General features: G+C 38.7%; 1 protein-coding gene across 3 annotated transcripts; it reads left to right on the top strand.

Annotated features, from left to right (window-relative positions):
* The first annotated feature begins 2,230 nt into the window (after positions 1 to 2,230).
* On the top strand, positions 2,231 to 21,078 carry CAAP1 (caspase activity and apoptosis inhibitor 1). 3 transcript variants are annotated; one of them, XM_065046317.1, is made up of 6 exons: positions 2,231 to 2,557; positions 3,550 to 3,750; positions 5,290 to 5,374; positions 6,348 to 6,423; positions 16,227 to 16,300; positions 19,292 to 21,078. In XM_065046317.1, the coding sequence occupies exons 1-6, from the start codon at positions 2,246 to 2,248 to the stop codon at positions 19,633 to 19,635; spliced, it is 1,092 nt and encodes a 363-aa protein (XP_064902389.1). In that variant the 5' UTR covers positions 2,231 to 2,245; the 3' UTR covers positions 19,636 to 21,078. The 3 variants fall into 3 exon arrangements, with proteins under 3 accessions (XP_064902389.1, XP_064902390.1, XP_064902391.1); XM_065046318.1 differs by having other exon boundaries at positions 2,503 to 2,699; XM_065046319.1 differs by lacking the exon at positions 2,231 to 2,557 and adding an exon at positions 2,721 to 2,895.
* Positions 21,079 to 21,535: the final 457 nt, after the last annotated feature.

Raw genomic sequence — 21,535 nt, forward strand, 5'->3', positions numbered from 1 at the left:
GTGCTAACACAGGTTGAGTGCAAAAAGGAGAGAAACTCATATCTCTTACAAAGCAGTGGACATTTTTTTCTGTCTTCTGACATATGACTACTAAATACGCTCTTTTTGTCAGTATTATCTTGAAAATGAGTAGTCACTGTTGCTCTTATTTTAAATGGCACTTTCTAAAACTCCATTGTGGTACACATAAGCATGTATGTACTTAAACAAAGTAATATACCTAAGCGTACTACAAAAATCTGCTGCAGAGATCACCAACAACTAGAAAACCTAAGGAATGTCAACAAGATGAAGTTTCCATTTCAGTGAAAGGATGTTAAATCTGTTCCTGGGAAATGTGCCAGACAGGAGGGCCATGGTATAGAAACTTTTGAGACCAGTGGACATTGAAAACAAGTATGTGCTTAGCACAGAACTCGGATGTCTTGCTGTCTACAGAAATAAACCTCAAATGAGTTGGTCTGTATGCTAAGTGCTCCTGATTTGATTCACTGTAGGAACAGTAAAAGTACGTTTGAGAGATTTCAAGAGCCCTTTGAAGATAAATTGTGTCTTCTGCTAAGAATGTAAAGCTTCTCAGTAGATTATACAATTCTTCTGTTGGCATCTTCTAAGCTAGAATGGAAGCCCTTAGAAAGAACAGGGATAAGTGGACAGAATAGGTGACCCAAACTGACTGAGGTGTTCCATGCCATGCTCATCATAGTCTCGCTCTCTTTGTCCATGGCTGGCTACTTAAGAGGACCCAAGTGTTCTCCTGCCGGCCATCCTGATCCAGGTGCCAATCTGGGCATCCCTGAATCCAGTTCCTGTCTACTGCGGAATCCAGTCCAGGACTCCTGGTGTCTGCCTGGCACCTGCAACCTGCTGCAGGCACCACAGCTCCTCTGGAGATTAAATGTGGGGTTTTAATATTTTGTATTATTTCTCTAATAGTGTTATTTGCCTTTTTTTTTAATTTTACAACTTGTCTCTCTCACTTTTCCTCCTTTTCCCTTTCCTTAGGAGGGGGAGGGAAGAGGGCATTAATAAAGAGCATCTGCCACACTTTATTGTTGCCCTGCAATACATGTTGACAGTTTATTACTTTTTATCATCTGGCCACAGCGCTTTTGATCACCGTTAGCTTTGTACAACTTGCATTATGTGGATATCTACCTAAATGGGACAATATCACCAATGTCTTCTGAAGGTCCAACATGAAGTGGAGTATATCAGACTGGAAGGCAACATGTTTGGGAAAAAAACAGACCCGGAAAAAAGACAAATGGACACTCTGGTGCAGTAAATAAAGAAGAAAACTGTTCCATGTCTCAGCATAGAACAGGAGGTTCTTAATATAAATTCTTTATGTTAAATGATGGACATTTGTCTACCCAGGTCGTTATTTTCACCTAATTATCCCCTTTAATTGGCATTTCCTGCTATAGATAATCTTGGCATTGGTAGCTGATGTCTGATCAGTGACTTCCTGAACTGCACAGAGTGGTCATCTGCCTTCACTGGGCTTCTCTACTATGATTCCTACTTGGTTTCATCGTGTGAGGAATAGTTTGTGTCACAGTTCTGCAATACGCATGAAATATCACGGAAAAAAATAAATTTATTGTTGACATCACCATTCAGTGGGATATTTTTCATTATGGATATTTCCATGCTCGAATCATTTTTAACAGAGCATGTTTCAGTATAAGTACATTAACAAATCATTAAGAACAAGATCCTGGGTACAAAACACTACCTGGGAACCAAGTTAAGGTGTTTACTGTGATGTGTAACCTGTTGCTTAAAGCTTCACACCAGGGGCTCAGAACAGCAGCTCTAACCATTTGTAAGCCAATCTGAGAGGTTCTTACTGGAACAGAGAAATAAGTCAGATGTCTCTCTGTGGGGCAGATTGTATGGACTGTAGCAAAGACAAGTCAGCATTGAAGTTAGTAGTTTGTTTTGTTTTGTTGTTTGTTGTTGTTGCTAGTTTTTTTTTCTTCCCCTCCCCCCAGGCAGAACATCCTGCAAATCTAATCAGATGTTTTGCAGCTGTCCCTGAGCATGAAGACAGTGCTACCTGGATAACATAGTTTTCTTACATTTTTTGTCATTTACGTGGGTTTCCAAAAGGCTTCGGACAGGATCTCTGGTTCTAAGGAGCTGCCGCAGAAAGAGAACGAAGCTCTTCAGATGATTGGGAAGAGCGGCCAGGATTAAATAGTGGTTACAGTGGTTACGGAGGATCACGGATATTTCTATGAGGCAGCGGCTTCCTGCGCCCGGGAGCAGCGTCACCCTCACCGTACACCACCGCCGGCCGGAAGGGGCGGGACGCTCTGTCAGCCGGACCTATCAGGGCCCTGCCGGAAGCACGCCTCACTTTGGGCAGTTCGCTGGGCGCGCGGATGTGAGGGTCCCGGCGCTGTCCGGCGGGGCGATGCCGGGCAGGCGGTCTTCCAAGGAGAAGAAGCGGCGCCGCTCTCGTTCTTGCTGTCCGGAGGGAGCGTCGGGGCCGGGTGGCAGCGAGAGGAAGCGTCGGAGCACTGAGTCCAGTCACGGTGCTGCGGAGGTAGCGCGGGAAGGAGGGGCGGGCGGCTGGCGGCTCTGTCCGCTGCTCTGCCTGCTCCGCCTGGCAGCGACGGGGTCGGACCCGCCTGTGCGTCCTGAGGCGCGACTCGCCTCCTGCCGGGCCCGCCCTCTGGGCCGCCGCGGTGAGCGAGGCCTGGTTGTCGCAGCGGGCGGGCTCGGGGAGCAGGCGGCCGTGTTCTCCACAGCCGCAACGCAGGCTCCGCCGGAGCCCGTCAGCGTGTGGCTGCACAGCGGGGGAAACGCCGCTGGACGGCGCGGACGGGAGCGCGGCGCAGCGGGGCGGTGCCGGGGCTCCCGTGCCTCTCCCTCAGCACACCGGTCTGTGCTTCTCGGGTGTCAGACACGCGGGGCGCAAGCTCAGAGGTGGCTGCAGTTGTGCTTGTGCATTCATGGTTGTGAGCTTTTTCTAGGAAGGGTGTTGGAACAAAAATCTGTGTGGCACACACTCCTGAGTGAATCAAAACGTATTTCTAGCTTGTTTTGTTTTGTTTTGTTTTTCCTTAACTGGGCAGGTCTTCCACAGATAGATGGAAGATATATTTTCTGATACAAAGATGGCTTTTATTTTCAGAAGTCTGTGCCACACAGGAATTTTATGCCAAGTTTCTTCTTTTCAGGATAACTGTAAATTATGAGATTAGTGGCTTAATTGCACAGTGAATCAGAGAGGTGGATTTCTTCAGCCTGATAGCATGCTTTTTTTTATAAGCGGCAGCTAGGTATTTGCAGGTAGTATTTTCCAGTTATATTTAAAAACTACTTCTTGCCATTTGAAGCTTTTGGATAATTGATTTCAGTAACCAAAAATGCAGTTACCTTGTAAACTAAAACACTATTGGAATCTCAGAAGTCCACCTTAAGATGTCAGTTATGAAGGGAAAACTTTTGTAAGCACAAATGAAGCTGCAAGTTTCCTTATTCTCTATTTTACTAGAAAATTTGAAAATTGTACTTTTCTTGCCATGATTTTAGGAAGCCAAATGCAATGCACCGTCTGGAGAAAAAGTGGAAGAAGCTGAGCAACCCAGTGATATCGAAGAAGGAGGATTAGATCTCAGTGTGTCACTCAAGCCTGTCAGTTTCTACATCACAGATAAAAAAGAAATGCTTCAACAGTGTTTCTGTGTCATAGGGGAGAAAAAACTACAGAAGATGCTGCCTGATATTTTAAAGGTACTGAAATACACTTACCTTTTATATACCTTTTAAAAACTTGAATGCTTGTGCAACAAAACACATTTATCTCTTAGGTTTAGTGGACTTACAGCTTAAAAGCTGCCTGCCTATTTCTTAAAGATTACGTGAAATCTCTGAAAGTGAGCCTTTTAAAAGATCTGATATAATTATTCCAGCTCACTTTATTTCCACTGCTCAGACATGGCTGAGTTGCATACTGCTGATTTTTATACTGTCTGTACTGGTTAGTTATATGCCAAAAGAATTTCACCATTGCATGAAGTCAATTCAGTAGTGTTGTTCACTAATAAGTATGCTTATTTGTTAATAAATTTTTCCTTCTGTTTGTGTCAGCTGAATCATTTTATATGGTGTTAAAGCAGTGTCTGAGATAATAAAACCCTTTCATGAAGCTTCTGAAGCTGTAGTTTCTGTGGACTTCAGTGTTAGTATTGCTAGAGTTTTACTGGCCTAGAACATACGCTTTTCTTTTTTAAGGTTTGTGAACTGCAGGGTTTGGTAAAAAATAAATTAAGCTAGCAGCCTGTACGGAAGAAGAGGCTGCATGTAAAATGTCATTTCTGTGATGTTTGCTTACAGTTTAAAATTTGTCTGCAATATTTTTCTTTGTGAGTCGTATTACTAGTACAAGGGAGGCAGGACTACTTTGTTTTAAACACATAGTGAATTGCATGCAGTCTCATCCATTTCTCATCTCTGGGAGAAGAGAAAAAAAGAGGTCTGGAGCAGTTGGAGGCAGAGGCGTTACTGAATTTGAAAGGAAGTTGCCTGTTGGTGTAGAACCAAAACTGCAGTAAGGTTGTGAATGTTAAAATATCCTTAATATTTTCTAATTTTGGTGCTTATACGTGGTCTCATAGTTCATTTGAACGTGTCAAGTTATCACTCTAGTTCACCAAGAGGACACCAAATAGTACAAAAAAATGTAAGGGTAACTGGAATTCCCATAGAATGTGTGGCAGCATGTAGTATGTTTCAAGCATGACAAATGGATCATGATTTGCATATTTCTTAGGTTTTCTTTATTATGTTATACAGCTGTTGGTATGTTACCAATAGCAGTGTTTGCTTCAGTTCCTGAACTTGGATTCAACAGTTGTCTCTGGGCTTTGTAAGCTTAATTATGCAATCCATCTGCTCCTGAATGATGGAGAATTAGGAGTAATCAGGACTACAGTTGTTTGCTGTTCTGTGCTTCACATGAATGTCTCATTATTTCTGCTGAGTGATACAGCTGCAGTGGAAACTCCAAGCTGTAGGTTGAGTAACTCATAGTGTGCATTGCTTATTTTTTCAGAAAAAAAATACAGACACAATTTTTGGTAGCTGTCAAAGCTGAAAAAACGCCTGCCTAGTGTTCTTCAATAGTTGCATCAGTGCAGGTCAGAATCGGGAAGGGACTTTCAATCTAGGTTAGCTCTTCATTCAGAACAGTTGGAACACTACTTACATTCATAGTTAATCTGTCCTGAGAAATTTTTAGTAGCTTGTGGTCTGTCTTACCTGTCTTCTTAGAGCTGTTCCATGGATGAAATCAAAAGGCTTTGTTTGGAGCAGTTGGAGCTGTTATCTGAAAAAAAACTGTTGAAGATACTTGAAGGTATGAACAAAACTTTTAGGTACCACTGCACACCAGAGAACAGTCTGCCTCTAAACAGAATTTTCACTGAATGTCTAGCTACTAATATATAAACACACATACATATGAATAAGTATATATTGGTGTGTTTATGTATTAGTATACATATTTATTAGTGTTTCATATAGGCACATGCTTATAGCATATACATAGTGTCTATGTATGTATCTATGTATGTATGTATGCTGGTTTTGATCTTTTAAGCTTGAATGAAGTAATGCATTTATTTAGAATCTATTAGGGATAGATTCAGGAACACAATAATATAAACTTCTTTTCCTTAGTACCGAAAATAAGAACAAAGCTTTTGACTTGGTGGAAAAAAGCAAAGCTAGAAGTCTAGAAATATTGTTTGAAATCCGTTATTTATGTAAACTGACATTAAGTTGCCTCCTGGTTCTCTGCAGGGGAAATCTGACACACTGAAAACCATTTTAATTGTACTAGCAATTGCACTACAGTATTCAGTGTGGTTAAAGGATTCGTGGTGGATCCCTGTGCTTTGCTGAGACACACAGTCCGTGTACTTTGATTAAGGATATGACATTTCAGCTTTCAGTATCTAATTGAACTTCCAGTTGATATTTAAGGACTGTACAATTTATTTGTAAACACATTGCTCTCTTCTCAGTTGAATGGAATTCTTCAAATCTTGAATGCTGCAGAATACCTTCTATTAGTTCTATTCTCCTGCGCTTGCTTTTTAGTGCCTATAGTATTGTACTAGCACTAGCTATTCTGGTTTTTTTTGGTAATGCAGTGTCACTGAACAGTGTCAGCCATGTAGCTAGCAGAAAACTCACAAATAAGATTTTTGATTTTGAGTAAGTCTGATTTAGAACATCTGCTGATTGCAATTCAGAGTAAGCCTAACTATATAGCATCAATTGTATTACCTGCCTAAGTGTTCATGTTTGAAATTGTGTGTATTTAGGCAAGGTTGGAGCTGATTCTGATACTGAGGAGGAGACAGATGGAAGAGACAAGACTGGAGGTGAATCAGTCCGTCAGTGAGTAAAAGATAAAACATTTAAAAGCTTAATTTAAAGATGCTAAACAATACAGGGGTTTTTCATGAGGAATGATCAAATGTAATGTTGAAAGACACCTTCACTAAACCCTTAATTATGTGATTACCTGAGTTGAATGCCAATGAGTTGTGACTGCTAGCATGCACTAAACTTAAAAACATGACTTTGTCACTTTATAATATTTAATGTCTCGGGCACATAGCTGAGTTTCATAGTGCTGTTACTGCCTGTCACTTGAGTTGTGCTAATTGAGCATGTGCGCACTCCTAACCTGCAGCAGAATTGAAGTAATATGGTTTACATTAACCCTCTTTGAGTGAGCTAAAGCAGGTTGAGTAACCTCTTCCTGCTTAGGGTAGTGTTAAGTGTATTTTCAATTCAGCTGAGATGTCTCCCTTCTCTTCCACCCTTTTCTGGTCCTTATTCCTGCCCCAGTTGAAGCAGCACTGATACTCATCTGTTCCTATGTTCTCTGTTAGGGATGTTGTAGAATGTCTAAGAGTTTCAAGAACAGTGGCTTCTGGTTTCTTTTCTTAGGTTGGCATCTGTCAGTTTTGTAAAGGCTAACACTTTTTAACCTTTTATTAAAATGCTTGTCTGTTTTTTAAAGACAAATCTTGTGTAGTGTTTTACTAGGTCACTTCTTGAACTGGTGAACTCTTTCTGACAGTTTCTGTGGAAATAGTGTAGGGGAAGAGAAAGTTACTGGTTATTACACACAATGTATCAAATTTTATATGTAGAATGTGCTTGTAGAAGACAAAATAAAAAGCTTTTCTGTTTTCATTGCTGACGTGATTACAGCTGGTCTCCAGATTCAATGCACAAACTTAATAAACTTCTGAGACAATATACCAGTGTTTGGGCAGATTGAAGTACCTCTTGGTTGCTGGTGTGGTTAGTTATCTAAACTTACTAAATAGGAACAAATGGATGGGAAAGGTAGTGATCATAATCCAAATTTGATTTTTCTTATTAGTATTTTAATTTTACAGGGATCTGCTTTCTGATCCTGTCTTTGATTCAGAACAAGTTAGGAAGTTACTGAATGAAGTAAATTTTTTTGTTCACGTTATGCATCATACAAATATATTACAAAATGAAGTGATACCAAGTTAAGTGATGTTTCAGTTTCTCTCATGTGATACAGTTTCAATACCCTCTGACACTATTTCTTCTAGGATTTCATTTGGAGCTGATTGTGCCTGTATCCCCAACTTTGTAATTTTTTCCTTCCATGATCTGGGAATGGTGTCAGTACATGTTTATGGACCTATTTTTTCTTGATTTGGTCATTGCCTTTTGCTGGCTATTTAAAAAAGCAAAATAAAGAATTAAAAAAAACTACAAAATATTCTAAATATCATGTCTCTTTACGTAAAAGAGTATCTGTTAATGAAATGAAGCGGGATTTACCATTTTTTAGATAGTTGGTATATGAAGACACTTAACCTGTTTGCCCATGACAAGTAGGAAAGTTTCAGGAAAATGACATCTATAGAATCTAAATTGCGGTTTGGAAGTCTAGTGTCTTTACACTATGCGGATAATATTCCAGGCATTAACAGCAAGTAGACCAAAATTAGTTTGTGTTGTCTGCCTTTGCTTGTAGCTGTGTTGAGGTACAGCAGAATTAAAACTGACCAAGTTCTTTAACAGTTGATGCAGTGATGAAAACTGACAAAGCTGCATCACCTTACATCACTGTTAAGAAAGATGTAAGCAGTTAACTGACAGCAAAATCAAGAAGAATTGTGTTTAAGATATTGTGTTTAAAAAAAGTAACAGAAACTGAGAGGTGTTGATCAAAGTTATAGAGCAGATTACTTCCTTTGACCAATAGGATGGTTTAAGCGCCCCTGGTTTTTGTGTCTCTGTCCCCATCCTGGTAATTTAATGTTTTAGACCTGTCCAAAATGGCCAGAGAAGATATGCTGGTGTAGGAATTGTGGCTTTTCTAATTTTTTAATGCAGTGGGTTAAAAAGTAGTATGCTACACACATTCTATCTGAGAACCTTGGCTTATAGCTTCAGCTGTGTGCAAGCTTTAACAAAAAAACAAAAAGGGAAAGCTGTTTGAATAATAGAGGAAAAAAAAGGAGTAGGACAAAATAGGTGAAATGAGGAAAATTAAGGTTTTATATTAATCATTAAGCACAGTGCTCAGTAAGTAGAACAATATTATGCTTTTACAACTGTCAAGAGCCCTGTTTATTAAATAGGTCTAATCTGTGGGTGTTGAGGTTACTTTTTTCACAAACTGTGTAAGTAAATATAAATGCAAGTTTGCAGAACTTGTGCTTCAGCTGGAAGATCAAGAAATCAGTGTGCTGGTGTGACTGAAAGTGAGTTTATTTTCTTCATGCAGTTTGAAATTTTTCTTTTTTTGTAGCTAGCATGGTCATTGTTTGGATTTAGTTTGAAGTGAAGATAACTCCCTGGGACAGAATGTTTTTCCCCCAAGTAATTTTCCATTGTTTTTGAGTTGGAACAAAGAGAATGTAAGAATTTACTGATAGCTTAGTTGTTGTCTTGGAGCCAAGGGTCAGGTTTTCTGGCTGGGGAGATCCATTCTGGTTCTGCTCCATTTCAGTGGAGTTCTGTTCGGTAGTTTCTTTATTTTGGCCCTTTGTCATCCTGCTGTTTGCAGAGGCCTCTGGGCCTTTCTGCCTTTTTCTTTCTTCTGTCTCTGGGATCAGCTGTTGGGACCAGGTGCTGCTCCCTAGGACTGGCTACTTGGTGTGGACAGGGTTTGTGAGGAATTGCATTGAGTATCACTAATTTTATATTTTATTTTAATTTTATATAAATATTATTAGTATTAGAAGTATATTTGTATTATTTTGTTATTTTATTAAACTTTTCTCTGTCAATGTGTTTCTCCCTTCTCATTGTATCCCCTGTTTGAGGGGTGTATGTGTGCGGAGTGAACGAGTGGCTGTCGTGGTTTTGATTGCTAGCTGGGGTTAAAACGCAACAGTCAGTAGGCAGGGAGACTAGAGATGCAACAGTGAAGAAAAAGTGAAAACTGCATTGCTAAGCTAAATTTTGGTTGTTTGAAATAATTAATGCATTTTTAATTATAATCTGAGTTTAAATGGGTGAGTTTGTTTGCCATGGGAAAAAGACTTTTCAGAACGAAAAAGGCAGTTTCTTTTTTTATGTTCTCGCTTTTGGTTCTTCCCATTTGTCTTCATTACTTGTGGTTTTGTTGTAAATGACCACTTTTTTCTGCATTCTGTTAATGACACAACATTAAAACTTCTTTATTTTAAATCCAACATCTCTTAATTGTTTTTGTGGAGGTGTATATGTGGGAAGGGAAAGTGTGAATAGCAAGTCTTAAAAAATTAGTTAAGAAGTTAAATTAGTTAATTAGTCTTAAAGATTAGTTAATCTAGTAAAAAATTTAACTGATGGGAAATATACTGCTTTGTGTCTTTTATCCTTGTCCTCGAAGGAAAAAAAAATTAGAGAAACTTATACGTTTAGCAATATTCTTATATCAATAGATAGCTTAAATCAGTACATCTGAAGAAATTGCAAGTGTATCAAAATATAGAGACTTTCTTAGAAGGCTACAGTTCACACTGCATATTTTTTTCCCAAAATAGGCAAATTTTTATCTGTCTCTGAAGACCCGCTTCCTGTCTGTACAGTCTAAAAGTAGCAGGGATTTGAAGAAATTTCTCCAGGTACAGGGAAGACTGCACAATTCAGATCTTTATCTGAAGCTTTTTGATTGTATTACGTCTGTAATTGTCAATTGAACCTTCCTTTTCTTGATGTACATATTCTCATTTTGCCACCAGAACCAGAAGTCCTGACATTTTTCCTAAAATTCAGTTTTGTAAAAGCTTCACATACTTCCATTAGCATATAAAACACTTAGAAGCAGTTGGTGACAAAATAACAGACCAAGTTAAACACTAGAAATCCTGGAAGAAGTGTAGAAAAAGCTGAAGAAGTAGGGTCTGTGTTTGCCAGCAGCTGGAAGTTGCTGTTAACAATAGATTTGCTTCATTACTTGCAAGCTCTGTGTAGGTGTAGTTCTCAGATTTTTGTTATTGTTTCCATGTTACTGTCTGCAGTGTAATACTGTTAAACCAAAAGATTGCTGTGTACCAAATTGTCAACTAAATGACAGATATTTAATTGAAAGGAGTCACCCAATTAATGTCCTGCAAAACTAAGCAGATATTTTTCCAATCTCATTCAAAAGGTATTAGCATGTTCTTGAGCTATTTCTTTGCTGTTCCCTGAATTGGCTCTTTAAATACCCTCCAACAGAAGGACTAAAAGTAAATTGTTTGTTGTAGTAATAAAATAAGTATTGAAAGAACAAGCATGGTAATATTATAGTGATCATATAGTCATTGGTATAATGTGAGCAAATGATCTTTCACTTTGAAACTCTAATGTGCTTATTTTTTTCCTTGTGTGAATCTGCAGTTTAATATCCACTCTTTTAAGAGTTTATAGCCTTTTTACTGCTTTGCAGTCATGAGTGCAGTTTTTGCTTGCCTTGTTTTACAAAGGGTAGCAGATTTAAAGGCTTGCCTTATTTTAACCTATTTTGCTGCTGAGTACTGGGTTGTTCACAGACATGCAATTGCCATCTGATATTTACCCCTCTAGGATTACTTGCTTATCTTCACCATTTGGCATCACTGAAAGAGCAGGCTACTTGAGTCACTGAACAGATACATTAGGATTTGACATCTGTTCACTTTCTTGTGATCTCATGGTGTCCTCAAACTTCACCTGTGATTAGACTGCATGTTTTGAAACTCATTAAACTATTTGATTAGCATCTGTCACTTACAATGCATTTACTGAGAAGCACTGCTTCATGAGGACTTTTTTCCTTTTTTTTTTTTAATTGCTTATTTTAGTTCACATTTATTGTGGAAATACACCATTTAAACAAAAGTTTACAGGAAGATTTTGAGGGCTCAGGACTTCTAGAAATATTTTTTACACTTGGAACTGCAAAGGCACGTTTTAGTTTAGGAAGGTACATCATCTCTATGTCAGAGTAGCAGTGATACTGATCTCATACCTCACTCTGGATATTTAGGTGAATGCTTCTTAAAGACAATTAAAAGCCCTGTAAGAGAAGCATCAACACAACTGTATCATGTTGTTAGACTGTCTTCTAGTCCAGTGCATTAAGATATTTTTTTCTGTCACAAAACTTTTCCTGCTGTTCTCCAACTGCAGCCACCAGTATTACAGTGTTATTTTCTTAATCTTTGGCTGTCAACTCCTCTGACCAGTACCCCTTTTCCTAACCTGTGCTGCTGTCTTACCTTGCTCTGTAAGATGTGGTACCAAATCAGGCTCAAACCCAGATTTCTTTGACAGCTATGCAGATTCAGGAAAGTAATATATTCTGTAGAGCATCTGTGTGCCTGAGCCCAGGTAAGCATTGCACTAGCGTGGAGCATGCTGACGTGAAAAGCTAGCATCGGGAAAATTTAAATTTACAGCATTTATCACCAACAAACTGTAGCAGCTGTCTATCTTCTTTCTTTTGAAGGAACATAGTGTGAAAATGTTGTTCTATTTAAAAAAGCTGAGTTTGTCTCTTGGAAGAGTGACTTTGAACATAACTGTCATCCTGAGGGAGTAGTATTTTTGAGGAATGACAAACAAAGGGAGATCAAAGTTATTTGGGTCGCATACTAGTATTGCATGAAATAAGAGGGTATTAAATTTGTATACTGTACCTTAATTTTAGATTAGCATATCTTCTCATGGTTTGGAAACATGATGTTGTGCTACCCTTTCTCAAATATATACTACAGTACAGGTAATTAGGAAAAAATATTTTTATTAACAAACAAGATTAACAAGTTGGGAGCAAAAGTGAGCTGTGAACTGAAATGCTTCTGCTTGGCCACAAGATGGTGCAAAATGCCCACCTGTTAAATGAAGTATTGCAGGTTAGCCAGCAGTACAGTCCAATCAATTCTGAAAGAGTAAAGCTTGCTGTAAAAGGGCTTCTGGGTTCTAAACATTATTTTTCTGACATGACATAGGTTTAAAGAATTGTGATTTTACTGCAGTCATTAATAGTGTCAAGGCAACAGGGTGAAACTTTACAAGAAGTTTTGATGTGTGTTTTTTTTTTCTTTTTTTTTTTTTATGTAGCTGTTGAGATGGGTGTAGGTAATTTCACAACTAGTGTTTGAACCATAGAGGTTGCTCTGAGTTTTCTGCCAGAGGGTCGATTATAATTTCTTCAGTGACATTTGGTGTTGGAGCTTAGAGTGATATCAGAGATGTGAAGGTTTTTGGCTGAATACTATCTGTTGAAGTCTTTCACTTTCAAAAGTGACACGTTGCTCTCCAGTGCAGAGATGACTAATCAGCTCAAAATGACGAAGTGTGTGTGCATGAGGGAAGATGGGGTAGGGGCAGCCTAAGCAGCTTTTGCTCTTAGTGATGAGCAGGGTGTATCACAACCTTATTTTTGTGAAGCGTTTAGTGACTAAGTAAAAAAAAATCGTTAGGAGTTGCTGAAGGGGAAAAAAAAAAGGAAATAGATCCTTCCTGATCTGTTGATCGGTAGCTGGTCCTAGATCCACCTGCTCTCCCCAGCTATTGGCACTTGGACACACAAGCCCACAAGGGTTGCATCTCCACTCCAGTTGTAGCTTAGACCTCCTTGCACGTGAATGCCTCTCTGATAGCTGGTGCAGACCTAGGGTTGTTCCTAGTAGCTGACACTGAGACTCTTGTGTGTCTAGCAGAGCTGTGGTCCCTCAGTTTGCAGACCCTGCTCTCTTTGAGGAATTTTGCCTCTGATCTTACAGCCTGTTTGGGACCTGACTCCCATACTTGCTGGCTAGACTAGCCTGAGGTTTGCTGGTGAATTACATGTATTTGCATACACACTGGTGCATGACATTGGAGTTCCCTGAGGAAATGTGCATTTTTCGTTCTGTTTTCTGGCAGTACAGTCCTGCAGGCACCTATGACCTGCAGGTTCCCTTTGCAGTTGCTGGCACTTAGAGACATGCACATCCATATATATGCAGAGCTTAGTATCTTCTAATTTGGATAAATCATATAGGAATAGAATTCAATAAGAAGGCAGGGCAGACTGTGGTGATCAGGTCCAGGGTTTGGCCAGAGAAGTATACTGACCAGCAACTTATTTATGCTCTGCTGGCCCTTTATCTTCTTTTTTTCCTCCTTTTCCACTCCCCCCCCCCCGCCCCCCATGCTTGTTCTTTCTCAAACTGCCTCAGTCTATCCCTTTTCCCACCTTTGGTTCCTCCTCTGAACATCTCAGACTGCCCTATACGTTTCTACACTCCCATTAAAAACATCTGCCAGTACGTTTTATGCAATGCTGAAATGTTCTTCCTCAGCATCCTATATGGACCCCCCTGCTTCTGTAGACGGTAACATCTTTCAGCCTATCAGGTGATTTCTGTAGCTGACTTTTACTAGATTTCATTCCCAGAAAATGGACTGGTTGATGTCCTTTCACAGCTCTAGGAGCAACTTGGGCAGGGTGATCCCTCTGTGTTGATCAAGTTACCAGGGTTCCTCTGCTCACCGTTTGTGTCTGCAGCTTTGTGCTGATGATGACTCACCATTAAGCACTTAACCTATTAGACAGGAAGAACGTGACAGAGAACTGAGTGTGATAAGCCGTGGCAAGTGACAGGAGAGCAAAACCTGAAATTTCTGGGAAGGTGTGCTGTGACAGCATCATGGACAGATTTAGATGGTGATCCGTGCTGGCTTTGGGCTTAACCCCACCCAGTAATGGAGGTGGGTGGGTAAATGTTGCTACCTTGGAGTCTGACACTGTCTCAAAGCAGAGGACCAGTTAGACTTTGGTCTTTGGCTGTGGTCTGGAGCCTGACAGCAACAGTGCAGAGTGGGTGTTCCCTGTGGGCCAGGCCAGGCAGGCTCACTGAAGTGATAATTGGGGTGGGTCTCAGTTGACTTTGGCCGCGTGGGTGCGTGTATGAGGGTAAAACTTTTCCTCACAGCCTGTTGTCTGTTTGATCCACTTAAGAAACTGAACATGCTAATGCCGTGTTGTCCAGTTCTTTTTCTGCTCCAGCAGCAGGAAGACTGAGACTCCGGTTAACATGTCTAAACCATCTCATACAGCAGATCTAATTTTATTTGTTGTATTTCTAGGCTTTATTTTACATCTAACAGGTGAGGACTGTAATCCATCTTGCCGTACCTCTGGCCTTTGTAGTACCAGGCTGATGAGTGGAATAGAAAATAAATGATAAAACTCTGTTTGTGAAGAGGCAAAGTTTAAATAATTTTCTGAAGGAGTTAGCTGTATATACAGAACTTGCCACTCAACATAGCTATTTGAACATGTGGTTTGTATCTGTTCTGTCTCTTCCCGCCCTCCTTGGGAATGGAAAATCCAACAGAAGTTAAAAGGTTGAGAGAATAGTTCTTGACCAAGCAGGAAAGCAAACTGAAAGGATACGTATCACTGAGTTCTGGGAAAAATGCATAACAGTAAATGGTCTACTCCTAGTTTGGTATAATGGCATTGGACAATACATTTATATTTCCTCACTTAAGGTGCAGAGCATATAAATATATTTTTTAGGTGCTGTGTGCATATGAAAACAGTTACACATTCTTCTTAATCAATTATTGCATGCTACTATACACATTTATTACAATGGCTATAAAAAGTGAAAGAAAAGAGCCTATTGATTTGTAATCTTTGCTATTACAGAAAAGGAAATAGCAATCAAAATAACTACCTCTCAGACCAGGATGGCTGGAAGTATTGCGGAGTTCTCCCTCCTGATGTAGCCATTGGACAGCTGAAAAAGAAAAAAAAATCTTTGACAGCACAGTTTTACTAAAAGCTTTCAGGCCATTCCCAAAAAGGTTTCCTTGAGTCATTATATTTGAATTTGTGATACCAGAATGCTGCTGCCCTTTTTATAGTGCTGTTTAGCTCCCACAGGCAGGATAGTTGCATTGAATCCATATTAATAGGTATGAAACAAATGCCACGCCTACATTCAGGGTAGGAAACTTCTACTGTCAAAATGCTCACTAAAGATGGCAGTTGTACTCTTCTGGATTCTGGGTCCTTCTGCCTTCCTTCTTCCTGTATATTTCACAGTATTTTCACAGTTTGTATAACTAGTACATGCAAAATGTGTGAAGAATATGAACATTTCACAGAAGTATCTCTTAATTATCCCTTGTATAAAGCAGTTGAAACGTAGCGAGTAAAGGGTAGAAATTTTTAAATAAAAGAAATAGAGAAATGCCTGAGTTGCATTTAATTTTAAAAAGTGTCCTTGTGTGAAACTATGAGATTGTGATGTAGCGGAGGTGGGTGGTGGTGGCATGATGGTAACTTCATGGAAACAACTTATTAATTTCAAAAGAAAACAGTAAATAGTGTTTGAATACAACTGAAATGATAGCTTTTTCAAGTCATTTGCCTGTGTGACAATTTATTTTGAGTTTTAGAGAAAAGCTCCTAATATTATGGAGAGGCTCCCAGTGAAGGTTGCTATTCTAAAACGTTAGGGTGTAGTAGAAATAGTTGCTTTATCCTTGTGTATGGCTAGCAAAAGGAAAGCAAAAAAGGCTTGTTCTCAAGTGCTTAGATTAGCACTCTGTATGTTCCATTTACCTTTATTCATACTGTAGCTGGTCTATAGGCTTACCAGCACATGATTTCTTAAGTTAATGGTTTTTAAAAAGTTCTCTTAAATTGTAAATGATGTAGATTAAAATGTCGTCTTACTTCTTTCCAGACAGGACAACAGTATAGACTCTACTTCTTCTCTCAGAGAGGACAACAAGCTGGAAAGTCAGGAATCAAAACAAGGTATGTAGTGGAGAAAGCCGAAATTTTGTTCTCTTGGTGTTGAGCAGTGACTAATTCCAGATAATTGATAGCTTTCTTTTGAACAGTAGCTGCAATCGCAAAGAAGCATCATCTTACAAATCAGCTGATATGGGTTTACAACCTTTCAATTGCTCCCAATTCCAGAAAAGGAGAGGGGAATACTGAAGATGACATTGTGTAGGAACTTTGGCTTCTTAATTCTGCGAGACTGGAGGTTTTTTGTGAGTAGAAGCAAATTGTAGCTCTTCAGAGTTTGCTAGTTTAGCTTGTGGAACATGACTGAAGCTCTTGCAAGGCTCATTTGGCTCTTCAGATCTAGTTTTTCAGCTGAAGAGGATCTTTGGTCATTTCAATTTCTTGGTATGTAGGTGATTGCTAATACTACTATTACCATTTGCTGAATTCTTCGAGAATCAGTTTTATTTTCTGTTGAGATGATCATAAGAGCCTGCAGTACCCTGTTTTGACATTCATAGAAATCCATTATAATAATGGTTTGCCAAAGGACTGCTTGTAATTTAATCATTTTGTTCAATCTTGATATATGATACCTTACTTTGATTGTGCAGAGCTGAGGTCCAATGAAATGGTGATAGCTCCTGATAACTGGTGTAGTGTTCTTGAAGTCAAAGCCAGTAGAAGTACACACTCAAGTCTTTGAATCTCTGAGGATGAACATTTTGTGTTGTATGGTTTCTTCTTTTAAATGCAAAAATGTAGTGGATAAGACATTCAGGTACTACAGTGATAGGCAGAATAGAAAGTGCAAAAGCAGGGAAGTTAGTTGTATAGAGTACCTGCTGTGTAAGGAAACAGTTCTCTTAACCTGCAGCAGTGTTTGTTTCATTTCAATCATTAAGTCAGCACCATATAACAACTGCCAGTATTATTCTGGGTGTGAAGCACTAGAATTGTAGATGTTTCTGTCTGTTTGTTTTCATTTGGACTAGCTGTATGCAGTAACTGTTAGAAATAGCTTTTCTGATCAAAGAATGTTGCAAATTCTTAAAAGCCATATTTATCTTCTGCAAAAGTCAAACATTACTTGCTTCCTGCAACTCCTATTTCACAATTCAGAATGTTGTCTAAAAGATGTGTCTTGGAATGACTTTCTGAAACATGTTTATTTCTGAAGTAATTACTGAGGGGAATTAAATGGAGAAGGAAGGAGTCGTAATAAAAGCATCAAAACTTTAGGACCAGGTTGCTATGGCTTTGTGAGCCCTGCTTTACATGTTGCTCGTTGTACTATCTATATGGAGTGACCTTAGAACTGACATATTCCCTGTAGATCTCTTCCACTTTTTTATTATCAAGGGGACCTGATGAGTGTTGCAGGTGGTTGCTTCGTAGTTGCTTTTTATGACTTAATCAACCAGAGTATCATGTTCTCTTTGAGTAAGAGGATGATTAGTTAAAGGTATTAAAATCATAGGTCCTTGCTGTGTTAGACTGCATTATCAATTTTTTTTTTAATAGCTTGAATGATATTAAAAAAGAGCACCACACAGAGGAAGCATTTGCTTGGATTTCCAGTGTATTGTTTATTTTATTGTTGATCAGCCATCCTTGAAAATCTGTGCTCCTAGCCCTGCAGATCTGAAGATCAGGAACCAATGAGATGGATGGATGAAACTAACAATTCCAAAAAAAGAAAAGCCTAACAGTTCAGTGAAAGAGAACCTTTTAAAGTCAGATATCAGCATACTAACTTTAAGGATCAGAGAGTCACAGAAACATTTAGGTTAGAAGGGCTGTTTTGAGCTCGTTGACCCCAATCCCCCTGGTCAAGCAGGTCAGCTAGAGCAGGCTGCCCAGAAGCACCTGCTGTTGAGGTTTGAGTATGTGCAAGGATGGAGACGCCACAACTTCTCTGGGAGACCTGCTCCAGTGTTTGATGACCCTCACAGTAAAAGTGTCTTTACAGGTGTTCAGATGGAACTTCATGTGTTTTAATTTTTGTCCATTGCCACTAGTCCTGTCAGTGTGCAGTACTGAGAAGATTTGGCTTTCATGTCTTCATGCTCTGCCATATTTTTAAAAGAGAATGAACCATAGATCTTTAGCTCTAAAATCTCATTATTAATTAACAGGGTCACCGCCATACCTTTGGATAGTGGTACTACCAAAAACAATGATAAAACCTTTAGAATCAGTAACTTTACTGTCATCTGGCTATAAATGGTACATTTTAAGCAAGAGCCAGTCCTACAATAAGTTACCACAGATACAAAGGTTGGTGAAGGACTAATAATTTCTGAATCCAATATTTCAAAAGCAATAGTCTCTCTGTAGCCAAATAGTGAGAACTGTTACTCAGGTTCTGTTAAGAGTTTTGCTTTTATTTTATTTCACTGCCTCTTCTAACTTTTTTTTTTGTGAACATAAACTTTGAGCCAGCACTAAATGTCAATGCCATGAGTTTCGCATGTTTTTACTGAGTTAAATACATCTGAAATATCTGTGTAGATTCTGAGTAGTTGCACTATGAATGGAGTTCCTATTAATTTTAGTACAGTGCCTCACTATAGTGTCTGACACCTTTTAAAATACAAAAGTACTTTTAAAGTCTCATTTTCAAAATTGCATTTTGAAAACTAAGTTTGCTTTAAAGATAATAAACAGTAATCAGTTTTGCACTGCAGAGGCTTCCTTTGATATGAAGCCTTATGACATTTTAATTAGGAAAATAGATCATGTAACTCCATAGGCTGGAATAGATTTTCCTGGTATTGCCGCTTTGCTGTACTGCAAAATTGGCATAAAAATGCATTAACACTTGTCTAAATTAAATCGACCTTAAAAGTTGGCAGAGAAAAAGAAGAGGAATTATTTTTTTTTAAATTCATAGATCTTTTTGCCACTCTTTTAATCTGCAGAGAAACACTTTAAGCAGAAGCTTAAAGAAAAATGGTTGGAAGAAAAATGATTCTGTCAGGCGGCTCTGTGATTGTTACATTTGTGTTGCAGGCAAGGGAGAAGATAGTGATGTCCTCAGCATAAATGCAGATGCATATGATAGTGACATAGAAGGCCCGTGTAATGAAGAAGATGGTCCAGATGTGCAAGAAAACACTGCCAGAAGTGGAGCTGGCCAAATAGATGACCTTGAAAAGGACATTGAGAAAAGTGTGAATGAGATACTGGGGTTGGAAGAGTCTAGCCCAAAGGAGCTGAAAGCTGCAGCCTTAGCCGTTCCTCCGCCAGAAGATGTTCAGCCATCAGCACAGCAGCTGGAGCTTCTGGAACTTGAGATGAGGGCCAGAGCTATTAAGGCTCTGATGAAAGCTGGTGATGTAAAAAACCAGCCCTGAGATTTAGGTTTAATCTCCAGTACTTGTTCTGGAGGATGTGATGTCTGTTCTCTTCACTGACATTTGGGTTGGGTATGACATTCCTCATTCAAACCATCTTGTGTATTCTGTCCTGTGGCTTAAACCACTGACAGCTGGTTTTATTGACTTTCATATGCTGTGTCCGTCACATGCAGAGTGGTTTAATGCTTCGCTGAGATCAGGTCTCTTTGTGCTGGGTTATCTTCTCAGGGAGTCGCACCACGTATATGAAATATGCCAGGAACCTGCTTCCTTCCAGAAAGATGAGGAGAATCAAGTTCTTTGTAACCCTGTGGTTAGATATGGGGAAGAAATTTTTTATAATGAGGGTGTTGGAACCTGGGAACAGGTTGCCCAGAGGTGGTAGATGCCCCATCCCTGGAGATATTCGAGGCCAGTCTGGATGGGGCTCTGAGCAATCTGGTTTCAGCGAAGGACATCCCTTCTCATTGCAGAGGGGTAGGACTGGATGACCTTTCAAGGTTCCTTCTAACCTAAACCATTCTATGATAAATTACTATCTATTTTATTTATTGTTAACTTGTTAAACTACTTGAGAAACTTGATGTATATGTACTTTATTAAAAATATCATTATTAAGAGGTCTCTTGTCATGTGACTGCCTTCAGCGTTCTGTGATGGGATTTGAGATTGCTTATTTCTCCTTGGGGCCCAGCTCATCATAATTTAGCTATTCTAGTCAAAATGAATGATGATTCACTTAAAAGCATACTTAATTTTTAGAAAGTGCAGTTCCTAAAGGGACGAATTTTTTCATTTCAAATAAACAGTTGAACCATATTATTTTCAGAGTTACAAAAGTGCCTGAAACAGACAAATAGCAGGATTCTTGTAATGTTGGTAATTTAATTTTGTCACTCTCCACTGCTCTTCTATCTCCTGTGTCATAAATGAAATTAAAAAAACCACGTTTTTTTTCTTGACTATAAAGCTTTTTTTGTGAATACTTGGTATAATATTTAGGGCAATTCAGCAAGTCAGACTATTTAGAAGACCTTGTGTTTTTAACATTTAATGAACACAGTCCTGTAAATAGAAAAATCCACCTAATTTCAGTGTATATATATATATATATATGTATGCTTTTTTTTAGAAAGGACATTTATTTATATCTCTTACGAAGGTTTTAAAATAGTAATTCTGCTTTTATTCTTGTCAAGGGTATTTCTCTGTATGTAAATTGTATTATAGGATTAATTTTTCTGCTATGACTTCTTACAACAATAAAAATAATTCTGATTATCTTCAGAGTTATTGCTGGTTTTATACTTAACTGCTAATCAAATGCCTATTAAAATATGTGTGTATTTGTTTACATTCACACACAGAAATTGATTTTTTTTAAAAAATGTATGAAGTTTACAAATGCAGTCCTTGTTAAGTAAAATTATGTATTATTGCTCCTGTCTTTCTCCTGGTTTTTATTTAGAAACCAGATTAAATACTTTGCAACAGTAGCAAAGATAATTTCCACATGCAGTTTTATATTATGCAGACATTTTTGTATTCAAGTATTATGTCTTGAATTTTATTGCAAGGTTTATAATTTTATTTTTTCACTCTCCTTTTTTAAGCCATTTGTCTTCCCCCCCCTTTTTTTTTCAATTCCCTCCCCCTGCCCCTCTCTTTTTAGCCCCTTTTCCACCCTTTTCTCTTCTCTTTTATTTGTTGGTAGTCATGTACATTGTCTTTTGAAACAAACTTCTTAAATATTTCTTAAACTATGATTGATTTCCTCTGAAATGAACAGTATTGTGAGTAAAACCGTTGCAAAACAGTGCAGTGTAAATTTCGCTATAAACTAAAGCCTTCATTAAATACAGATGAGAAAAATTACAGTGTGCGTTCACTAAATGAT

Source organism: Columba livia, chromosome Z, assembly GCF_036013475.1.
Source record: "Columba livia isolate bColLiv1 breed racing homer chromosome Z, bColLiv1.pat.W.v2, whole genome shotgun sequence".
Lineage (NCBI taxonomy): Eukaryota > Metazoa > Chordata > Aves > Columbiformes > Columbidae > Columba > Columba livia.

What these genes read in the sequence shown, in the direction of transcription:
- CAAP1 (XM_065046317.1), top strand. Translation starts at nt 2,246, where the DNA reads ATGAGGCAGCGGCTTCCTGCGCCCGGGAGCAGCGTCACCCTCACCGTA. An exon ending in CCAGTCACGGTGCTGCGGAG is followed by an intron (nt 2,558 to 3,549) that starts GTAGCGCGGGAA and finishes CCATGATTTTAG; the next exon opens with GAAGCCAAATGCAATGCACC. An exon ending in AAGTCAGGAATCAAAACAAG is followed by an intron (nt 16,301 to 19,291) that starts GTATGTAGTGGA and finishes TTTGTGTTGCAG; the next exon opens with GCAAGGGAGAAGATAGTGAT.